The 11,908-nt window shown below is 36.9% G+C and overlaps 1 protein-coding gene across 2 annotated transcripts in view; it reads left to right on the forward strand.

The window, feature by feature from the left end:
* The window catches only part of LOC117394752 (LIM zinc-binding domain-containing Nebulette), a 75,050-nt gene that overhangs the window by 17,928 nt on the left and 45,214 nt on the right, over window positions 1–11,908 (forward strand). For both annotated transcript variants that reach the window (XM_033993271.3, XM_033993267.3), the window contains exons 3-4: window positions 4,038–4,122; window positions 11,799–11,906. In XM_033993271.3, the coding sequence (XP_033849162.2) occupies window positions 4,038–4,122; window positions 11,799–11,906 (193 nt within the window). The remainder of the gene's footprint in view (window positions 1–4,037; window positions 4,123–11,798; window positions 11,907–11,908) is intronic.

Here is an 11,908-nt window from a genome sequence, read left to right on the forward strand (position 1 = left end):
ATGGCATATCGCATAACTTAGCATACAGACCAAGCATGTGTAAAAGGCTTAGTTACCTTCCAGCAGCTTCACAGCTTTCGAAAAGATGTTGTTGCGATACATTTTTTTATTAACGTGGCAGCTGCAAAATATGTCAAGCACACAAATTTTAAACTGCTTCTGTTTGAAAACCATTTAGCTGATTGACTCCAAACTCAGTAAATATAATCTTGGGGAAAGTGTATGTTTTTTAAAGTGTATGTTACATGTTCCCATGTGTTGCTACAACTGTTTAAGTAAGGTGTATTTTTATTTCTATCTTGAAAACACAGACATTTATTTCTCAGTTTCTTTATTATTATTTTTTTTATATTATTATTGTTATTATAATTATTATTAGCTGCATTGTAAAACACAGACACTTTTTTTTTTCTTCTTTTTTTTCAAGGTTTGGTTTTGTTTCTGTGGTTATGCGATATTTCAACTGTTTTCACAAATTATTTCTGGGGTTCACAGGTAAAACAATGGTTGTGAAATAATTCACAATTAGTCTTCTTTAATGTACAGTTTTTTTGAAAGCTCTACAGCGGCTGTAAATAAGGTAAAAAAAAAAAAAAAAAATTCTGCATGCCGGGTCGGTATGCAGTGCGAATATCAAACTAATGTCGAATATCAAAGGTCAAGCTAACTTTACCGCAGTTGCTGAAGAAATATCGAGATGAAGAGCGACAGCAGAGATGACCAGCCAGTGCTCTGCAGGATCACGATTGCCCCAGTGTAACTAAAGTTTTACTACAGGGCAGAGATTTCGTGTCCATATTTTCCTAATGATTCTGGGTGTTCTTTCAACAGATTGCTTGCACCAATCAAAAGCTTATGTTGCTGTGCATAACTTGTTTGGCTTCCTTACCGACTTTCAGAACATGTCAGAAAACGACATCAAAAACAAAGCTGCTACACTTGTGCAAACCTATTCTGCAGATATGGACGAATATTTCTCATCAGAAATGCTCCAGTTTACTAAATTTGTTTCTGGCAAGGACAAGTGAACAGTGTTTAACCACCTTCAACTTATCCGGAATTTCCACGTTTCCAAATGTCACCACTGCTCTGCACATTTACCTATCCTTAATGTGTACTAACTGTTCTGGAGAACGATCATTCTCACGCATGGGACTCATCAAAAATGAACTGAGAGCCACCATGAACCAGGATCGCCTAAACAGCCTTGCCATCATGTCCACGGAATGTGATATACTCAGAAAACTGCATTTTACTGACATTATTAGAGCCTTTGCACAGATGAAATTGAGACGATTAATTTAAGGTAAGCGTATGATTTAATTACTCTGCGTTTTGTAAGGTTTACTTAGAACAGAGGTGATTAGGAAATTGAAGTAACGTGCTGTTTAGTTTTAAGATAGATTGTGGTACTGAGCACTTACTAACATTTTAATATTTCTAACATTGTCTTTTAAAAGCTTATTTTCATATACTGAGCATCAAAAGAAACGTATCACTTACATTTGGATAAAACTCACTAGATGGAAAAATGACAAACTCTGTTTTAGACCAGGTGCAGTGACTTTTTATTGTGCTGATTAACAATTGACATCACGAAGATGCTGCAAAATGATCTGTCGATCTTGGGCAGGTGTTGTGACTCTTGGTCTCCCAGTTCGTGGCCTGTCATTGACAGAGTATTTCTGGTTATACCGTCTCGCAGGTTTGAAATTGCTGGCTGTGAGCACCCAAGACGGCGAGCCACAGTACACTGCCCTAGTCCAGCCTCTAACATGCCGATTGCACGAAGGCGCTGCTCTCTTGACAGACGTGGCATATTGTTTTATTTCTGTGATTTTCTTTATTGCTTTTATTCAAGCTTACAATTCAACAGCTGAAATCACTCCATATCCAGTGTCCAATCAACTGCCTCAGTAATTAGGCGATTTAAGTGCATTTACTCTTATAAGTTTAACTGTTCTTAGTCGCTCTTAAAAGTAATTATTTACTGTATTCTTTATTTTGCTCTTATTTGAATTTGATCTTATTTTCTACTGATTTTACTGTACTTTATAACTGTTCTTACCTGTAATGTGATATTCTATAATGTATCTTGTACTTGATTTTACTCTTGGGTATCCATAGTCACGTTTTTTGCAATTGCTCTTATTTGAACATGTCATTATTTACTGTATTCTTTATTTTGCTGTTATTTGAATTTGATCTTATTTTCTACTGATTTTACTGTACTTTATAACTGCTCTCATCTGTAATGTGATATTTTGTATTGTGATACTGTAACAACTGTAAGTTGCCCTGGATAACAGCGTCTGTTAATGAATGAATGAATAAATGAATAAATAAATAATAGTGATGGTCTGGACCAGTCATTCACAAAAATGTGTAAGGTACTGGTATATCATTTAATTAATATTGTAGGAAATCCCCCAAAAGCTACAATTAACAGTGATTTTACAGTACAAGTGGCACCCAAAAGGTTATCTTTTAGTCCTGGTTGTGCCCAGGGTGCTGCTGCCTTTTTATATGATGTGCTTAAAAGATAAGCACCCAATATTAGATCCTAGGGGACTGTACCAATCAAGCATAACATTGTTTAGTTAAGTCCCAATAAGAAACACATGACTTGTATTCAAGCTGAAATTACTTTATTATTATTATTTATTAAACCTCTATTTTACTAGGAAATCACATTGAGATTAAAACCTCTTTTTCAAGTGAGACCGAGCCAAGAAAGGTAGCAGCAGTACAATAAAACATATTACAGTACAAACATACACATACAAAATAAAATACTTTTAAAACACAGACAAGTCATACTCAATACAATAAACAGTTAGTGACAATCAATTTGAGACGGGTATAATCAACTATTTAAAACAAGCACAACTCTCAATTAGATAATCATGCAGCTTACTCTTGAATTGTACTAAAGTTATTTGGGACTGCAACTTAAGTTTAGACTGTGTCATTCCAAGACTATGGAGCAGAATAAGCAAATGATCTTTTAGCAACATCAGTATGCACTTTAGGAACCGTAAAATACACAAATGAGTGCGATCTGAGACCATAGTTACTACAAGCAACTGTAAAGTAGATAGTAGTCTGTGTGGTCCAGTGGTTAAAGAAACGGGCATGTAACCAGAAGGTCCCCGGTTCAAATCCCACCTCAGCCACTGTCTCATTGTGTGACCCTGAGCAAGTCACCTAACCTCCTTGTGCTCCGTCTTTCTGGTGAGACGTAATTATAAGTGACACTGCAGCTGATGCATAGCTCACACACCCTAGTCTCTGTAAGTCACCTTGGATAAAGGCGTCTGCTAAATAAACAAATAATAATAATAAGATAGTTTTGAAACCATCCAGACGCTTGCAATCCAATACCAGCGCTGGGTAACCTTTTATTGAGTATTGTATGATCAACAGTATCAAAAGCCTTGGAGAGATCAATAAATGAAGACATATATGTTGATTTCTTATCTAAAGCCATTTTGATGTCATCCATAACTTTCAATGCTGCAGTCACGGACTGTGACTTGACATAAAACCAGACTGCATATTGTTTAAAATTTTATTTGCATCCAAATAACGTTTCAGTTGATTACTGGCCAAGGATTCCAAAATGTTTTCCAAAATTGTCTGTAATTACTTCAACATGGAATCTAGCTGATTTCTTGAGATTTCTGAATCTAAGTAGGTTTGGGGCATGACAGGTGTTAGGTCATTAAAATAAATCCCATAAAGTAAATGTGGTCAAGGCACCCCAGAGAATGAGAAGCGATGTTATCACAGTTAGTCTATCCTGCAAAAATAATCTATGAAAAATACACATTATCTTTAAAAATGAACTGAAAATGTACTTTATTTTTATTATTATTATTATTATTATTATTATTATTATTATTATTATTATTATTTGGGTTTTAAAAATTACAGCAAAGGATTTGAATGACAATTGCTTTATCCAGTTTGTAAATGTTATCAAAAAAACGCATTTATCTATAGTATGTATTTTGTTTTTTATGTCTCTGTTTTAGACACTATCCAAAGCAGTCTTTCACCACAGTGGCTGATACACCAGAGAACTTGCGTCTGAAACAGCAGAGTGAATTGCAAAGTCAGGTAAGGCTACCTTTTCTAACACAGGAGTGAAGCAGTTCAAAATAATTCAAACTTTTTATAATCATTGGCCTTGCATTTAACTACAACGTGTCATAAAATGCATCAAGGTGAATGTCATTCGTTTTGGGGGGGAATAAAAGAAAGGCAGGTAAGTCAATACTGTTAGATTACTTTAAAGTGGAAGACAGAAGTCACTCTGTATTGTAAAATTAAATTGTCACACCATACTATGTGCCACAAGAAGTGCACCGTTTTAAAGCTAAATATTTGTGTGCTTACAGTTTTTTTAAAGGGGTTACAGTCCCCAGACCAAGGTTAGTCTATTTTAGTTTTCATAATTATTCCCATTTATGACACGTAATCTTATATTATACACAATGTGAAAGCATCGAAACACATGAACTGCATGAAAGCCTTGCATATTACACTAAAATAGTGTAGTGTAAAGGTCTGTACTGCAAGACTGGTCAGATGCTAACAATATGGTCTATAATAGAACATCTGCAGGAGTTAGCTTGACAGCAGCTACACCCATATGACCGTGAGTAATGAGTTTTATCCTTAACCCTTCATCAATAATGCACTGTTTCCATGGAGTGCTGCAGGGTCAAGGTACTAAGCTTTCAATGAATTTTTCTGGATTATTTTTTATTGTGTTAGAAGTTCAATAATGAAGTTAAAAGAAACTTTCACAACAGTAAATAAAGTGAAGTTATATATAAAAAAAAATCCAAGCCACTGTACATCTTTGCTATTGCATTCTTCAATACTGTCAGATTACTTTAAAGTGGAAGAGGTCAAATGGACACAGATGAGAACACTTTATGCAAGTGAGTAGGGCTGTGTTTCTGAAATCCACTATTTGTAGCCACTGTATAGTAAATTGTGTTTCCTGCTTGAGATTCCTGTGACCTGACAGATTTGTATTCACTGTTTTCGTTAATTGGTGTACATTTATTATTAACACACTGAATTACTGTGCTCTCAACTGCACTTCCCTACAGTGGAGGTGGTCAGTGTGGCCATCTGGACAAGGTGCTAAAAGCTATGTTCCTTTCTGTCCAGACACATGCAGGGCAGAAGCATGTTTTATCATGTGGTCAAATTGCAAACCAAAAACACAACAGGAATCTTCAGTGGATATTGCTTTAAAAAAAAACTATATAAAAAAACAAAATCAACAAATACAGCCTATTACTGTGCAAACTAATATTACTGTACCACATTTCAATTTGAATTAACTTTCCCTCCGTTTATTTCCATGATTTCCTCCCACATTCGCAAGTGACATACAGTACTCCTATTAGGTTGGTATCTATGGCAACAATTTTTGTAAAATTCTATTGTACAAGGACAAGTTGTATTTAACCCTTCTTTTTGAAAGGATTAGAGCCTGCTAGAGGTGAAATCTCCTAATGGAATATCAGACACAATAGCCGTCAATAATCAAGGCACTGAGAACATTATTAAAAACCTTCAAATATCACTAAAAACAAGCATGTGTATATTATTATACATCGGGAATATAATGCAATGATACAACATAAACATACATCAACACGTATTAAAAAACAAGGAGCAAAAACTGTAGACTTCAAATACGACCCATGAAGCTCCAAGTAGGGCACCTGGTTGATTAATCGATCAGTAATGGACTAATCACTGGTCATTCTCACCACATCCTGTGTGCTGGTGTTATTCACATTTACATATTTTTCTTTTGAAATGTTGGTGCTTGTAGATTTAGTGTATGTGATGGATGTTTATATTATCATCACCCACCCCCCCCCTTTTGCAGGGGTTCAAAATAAAATCTTACTCTATCATGCACCATTGACCTTGACCATGTACACCTCAATCCTGTCCTGAACCTCACCTGCCATTTACTCCTGTGCATCTCTCGTATAAACTGGCCCAAGTTTAACACTTGTTATTACTCATGGCATTGGGTTATCTGTGATAGGAAATAACTATCACCACCTGTGGTGCACAGTATCTGAAAAGCTGTTACAATGAATGGGCTGTGGAAAAACCTGCAGTCTCGACAGCCTGTTTATCCTCTTAATGTGAAAGAAACTGTGCTTTGAAATATGTGGCTGTGGAAGGGTGGTGGGTAATTCACTGACTCGGAGACAGACAGGTGTATTTGGAGTCACCACACAGGTGCCCAGTTTTATTTTCGTTTTGAGGAGGTATTTGTTTTCTTTAGCCCGCAGATGGCGCTGTGTATCCGTGGTCTGCTTACCAGCGATGGTAAACAGAACCACGGAGAATACCAGAAGTCTGGTAAACCTGTGATCGGGCAGTAGCACTCGCAGGTGCTTCAAACAAAAACAATGAAAACAAAAGACCAAAGAGAAAATAAAACACAGTAATAAACCTACAAAGAAAAAGGTGCTGCCCTTGGCAACGATATCCCGGTCGCCGCTACCCGCACGACCCGGATCTCCGTCCTACTCTCCCGTCTCGCTATGCTTGCCTATTCAATACTTGGGGTTCTGCCCAAAGGTTCCCCGCTCTCCCTATTTCTCTCTATCAGAAGGCTCCTTTCTCTCCGCTGATCCTCACTCCCGACCAGCACTTTCCGCACATCCAGCGCGTATAAAAAGGCAGACCTGAGGAAACAGCAGAGCATTATCTTATAGGGCCAACAATCTCCCCAAGACCCGCCTCCCAGACAGTCAGAGAGGGAAAGTCCACACACCCACTCTCCCACCTCCCCGTGTCACGGCCATGACTGACTGCCGCCCCCCTCCTGCAGCACTGTGAACACGCCAGCAGAGTCAGCACAGATCTCTGCCCTATCACAGTGGCATTAAGTGCTTTTTCCAGAGTTTTACAAAACCTTACTTGAGGGATAAAAATATCAGTTTAGTGGTTACATGATCTGTGGTCTGTCAACCTTATTATAATAAGATAATTTATGCGTCAGGTACTTAGCTAATCTCAAAAACTGATACGACTCCAACCATAGATTTCCTCAGATGGATTCATCACAAGACACACCGACTGTATGGTATTTGCTAACTGATTGAGTTCAACACACGCTTTTGGAGACACGCACACATACTGGTATCTGTAAGAAAATCCTGTCATTCCTATTCAAATGCAGAAATATAAATATATACATATTAAGACCATTTTACAACCATTAATAATAATTATCAAGGAATTACATTGGGGGAGTTCCTTGCGTGGTTATGTACACGTGAAGTGGCGATGCGCGTGCACGTTAGGAGAACAGCTCGAGAGGATCAGGTTTGTGGACGAAAATAACGGCCAGAGACGGATAGGGTAAATCTCATTTACTCGTGAGCATGACGTTAAACATGGCAAACCCACGCTCAATTTCACATGGAAACCCGCATTTCACGTGAAAACGTCCACTGCTTCCAGTCCAGACAGCCTAGGAAGCATACGTGGAAGGTGTCTGGCACAGATCTCTATAATCTCTCTGCCGGTTTTCAGCCATGGTGATCTGCACTAGCTGGTTGGACAGTTTCATTATATAAGGGCGTCTGCTAAGAAATAATAATAATATACCTCTGGGTTCATTATTTTCTTTTTTCTTTAATAAGTCGTGTGATAAATCAGTTTAAATATTATTCACTCCCAACAATATGCCACCCCACCAATGGACATCTGAAAAACAATTTGGGCAAGAGCAGTAAAACACATTATTAAACAACCAGGCATGAAGCATTTACAAATCACAGCTTTATTACATGAGCTTAACACTGTGCTTTAAACAATTTCACTCAAACAAGATGTCACCTGACAACCATGGATTCTCTCCTGTACCTGTTCTCTGGATGGTAACCACATTTTCCCAAGCTGCCTGTGAAAACAGCACGAGAACGCTACGCATGGCTAATTTGTATATCGACCTCCACCTTTCCCCTTAATTTACATGAAGTCAGGTGAAAAGAGGGTCTTCTCCAGTAAAATAAACTGAGCCAATGGAAACCCGAAATGTATAGAGTAATTTTTCATTTGGCTCAAGCACAGTGTCTCAAGAAAAATTTGAACACGCATGGAAACTCTCCCATTGTCAGCTATAGTGTATACTCTATGCAATGCTGGTACTTCTTTAAATTATAAATAATTCAGACCAAACTCATTATACACATCCACTTCTAATGTAAAACATACAATGTGTGCATATTTTATTAAGGTACAGTATCTTTTTTTTTCAGGAAAGCAGAGAATTTAAATGCAGTTAGTACCACTGTGCTTGGAATATCTCATTTACAGACATCTTATACAAGTTTGCATAATTTTATCATACTGCATATTTATTTCTCAATTAAAAGATTAAGAAAATAATTAATTGATTTTAAAAACCATAGGGAACAGCACAGTGTTAAACTAATTTATATTGTATACCGTACATCAATGTCTTACAACATTGAAAATGTGCTCTTCCAGTTTTATGCATGAACATATGAAGTGAGTAACAAGCCTCCTCTACCGCACCGTATTTGTGCTTTCAAGCGTGGTTACAGAGCAATGTGGTGCAAGTACAACATGAGACCATTTGATCAGGAAAACAGACAGCTGTCCGCACCCCAGTCATCATGGGCTTCAAAGTGTGCTCACTGATTCCAGAGCCCTGCTGTGGGGTGAGTTGTCATTATGGTAGTGGGGTGTCTTGCACTCAGTCGTGTAGTGATGCCAGTAACCACAAGCAACCTTAATCTGCACAAAAAACGCCACTTCCAAATCAAAAACAATTTTCTGACTAATTTAATTACATTTTTTAATTTTTCTTATTATTTCAGATTTTCTCGTTGCAACTACAATGGGAATATTTCAAAGGTGTGTTCGGGTGTTATTTGATTCATTTCAGGAAGTACAACTTGTTTAGCGGGCGTTCTTCCACATGTACAGTGTACATGTTGGTGCCATGTAGGTAATGGAAGCAACAAGTACAAAAACCAGAAAATGTTGTTAATATAGATACAGGACTTTTTCTTATTGTGTCGTTTTGCTTAGTATTTGCAGACAGTCAGTTTTACACAGAGGGCTCTGATGTTTCCATTTTTTTTATATTATTATTATTATTATTATTATTATTATTATTATTATTATTATTATTATTTACCAACAACCAAAGCAAGGAATATTAATTTGTAAATGAAATCTGCATCTTTCTCCTTGTGTGTCTATCCCTCTGTACACATGTTATAAACACACTATTTTGGTAAATAAGGGCACTGTATTTTCAGAGAATAAGGTAACTCAGAGCTGGGCTTGGCACAACACCTTTTGATCCACCCCAGCTGGCTGGTCTACTCCAGCCGGCCTTTTACACTATAAAATGAAGTAAATGACCAAGAAGTGGGAGATAATATTTGTCCTTTTTGAAACGATCTGAAAAGCACCAGCTAGAAAAACAACAATAGGAGATATTTTTGACTGAATGTGTCATTTTAATAAATGTAGTTTCAAATGAATCAATATGAATACGAATGATGGCTTTCCATTTGTTTGATTAATCTAACTAGACATGAAAGCTCAAGTACAATCACAATTCAAATGGACTATTTTAGTGGTGATTGCAATCACCTGAATTTTCAGCCCTTGGCTTTATTGTGAAGAGCCATTGTCGGTTCTTTCCTCCCACCCTTTCCATGTCTCAGCAACGCTGTGATCCTGTTTATAGTCTGAATGGGCAGTACTATTCAAATGGAATTTCACAGCCTAATTGAGTTTGCTAACTGAGGGGCCTGTTCTGCAATTTTACATGAATGATTTGACTTCTCGTCTGGTGGTGGCAGCTAGGTTGTCTCCTGGCCTCAGGCCACCTTGTGTGACTCAACATTCAGTGTTGGCATGTGTGGGTGGAACACAAATGTGAGCACAAAAAGTCCAAAGCTTATCTTTTCTACCTTCTACAAATGACAGCATCATGCATGGAATGTTAATTGCTCAGTAGTCAGACACCAGACGTTAAACATCATAATATAGGTATGAACCAGGAACCAGTGTCGGAAGACCAATATATACTGTTTAATATACTGACACTTTGTGTATTGTCACCTGAACTATCTCCTGCTTGTTACTGTAGGGATAACATCTTTAGCTTGGGATTACAAAGTGGCTGAGATGACAAAAATGTTTTTAAACAGGACTTCCTCTGGTTTCCCTCATCCCTAACCCCAAGACATTAAATAATGAATTACTCTAAATATAATATATGTTTAGGATTAAAGTCATTTTAAACGTTTCAACTTTAACATAGTGGGAATTTTTTAAACCAATCAAAAAAGCCATCATGAGAGGCCTTCCATTAGAGTTACTTTCTTATGATACAGCATTCATGTGGATGAAACAAATGTGTAAAACATGTGTTTTATAAGAATAAATAGTGAATAAATAACCCTGCACTGTACCCATCCTGCTGTAGAAACACTACAACTGACTGTATACACTTGAGACCATGCTTTCAGTTTACCTTCCATGGAGCCGCATTACCAGTTTTTCAGAATTCCTTTTATAGTTGTTCATTCTTTGTCATTTGGAATTCAGTGGAGGGGCTGTTTTGTTGTGTTTGGCAATTATACTTTCAAAACAAAGCTTTGTTTATGTACTTTATATCAGAGGTGTCTTACAGCATTTATTCAAGAAGTTATTATCTACACCTGTCATTCATGGATGATTCCTTGCATTATATGAAACCTGGAATTGCGCAAAAATGATTTTCATATTTTATGCTGCATTCTCACATGTAATTCATATTGGGTCAAAACTGTTCACTATTGTTCACTATGGTGTACTACTGAGAATGTGTTTTTTGCAAGTCAGGCTAGCACATACAAGTACAAAAATTCGAATGAAAGCAATGTCACACCTTTCCCAACAAGAGCACAATGTGGGTATGTTTTTTTTGTTTTTAGATAAAATAAACCCTTTTTTTCTACCAACAAAATGTAGCTATTGTTTATCTACATACACAGCTATGGCCAGAAGCTTTGCATCACCCTATAGAATAACTCATTTTAAAATGTGGGTTGTAATAATCTAAAGCTTCAAACTTGGTAATTTACGATAATACACTGCAGGCCTTTTCATTCTCTGTGCATTCTGCTTTAAAATAAGCTTTTAGGAACCAACTGGACACTGCATTAACTTCAGTCAATTTGCACACAGCTGCACAGCCCATAATCCAGATGGAAGCTTTAAATGTATTTCATTGACCTGTATTAAATTAGCCTTTGATTTCACTTAAACATGTACATAGCCATTAAACTGAGTTTGGCTGTGATTACTCTACATAACAGGGTAATACAAAGGCTCATCCAATGAAGGCAGCAGCTTGTGTGATTTGGTGAATTTAATGGTATTACAAGTTTGTTTTAAAGAAACCCAAACCAGTCTATTAATATTTCCTGAATATCACATGTAATTCAATGCATCACATTAAAACTGATTTAAGCTTTCTAAAAAAAGCCAAGTGTTTACTCCCACTGCTGTCTCTTAATTCTTTTTTTTTTTTTTTGGGAAAACCTGTTAATTTTGCAAATCTAGACCCACACGGCTGATTAATATAATTCTCTTAAGCACCCAAAGTAGGTTTGTTTCTCAGTTTTGGAGTGAGCGCATTGAAAACATAGCCCAACATTTCATGCGACTCTCTTCATGCGAACAGTTTCTGCATTTTCTTTTCTCTTAAGGTGAAGTACAAAAAAGACTTTGAAGAAAGCAAAGGCAGAGGCTTTAGCATTGTGACGGACACGCCTGAATTACAAAGACTGAGGAAGACACAAGAACAAATCAGTAACGT

Source organism: Acipenser ruthenus, chromosome 3, assembly GCF_902713425.1.
Source record: "Acipenser ruthenus chromosome 3, fAciRut3.2 maternal haplotype, whole genome shotgun sequence".
NCBI lineage: Eukaryota > Metazoa > Chordata > Actinopteri > Acipenseriformes > Acipenseridae > Acipenser > Acipenser ruthenus.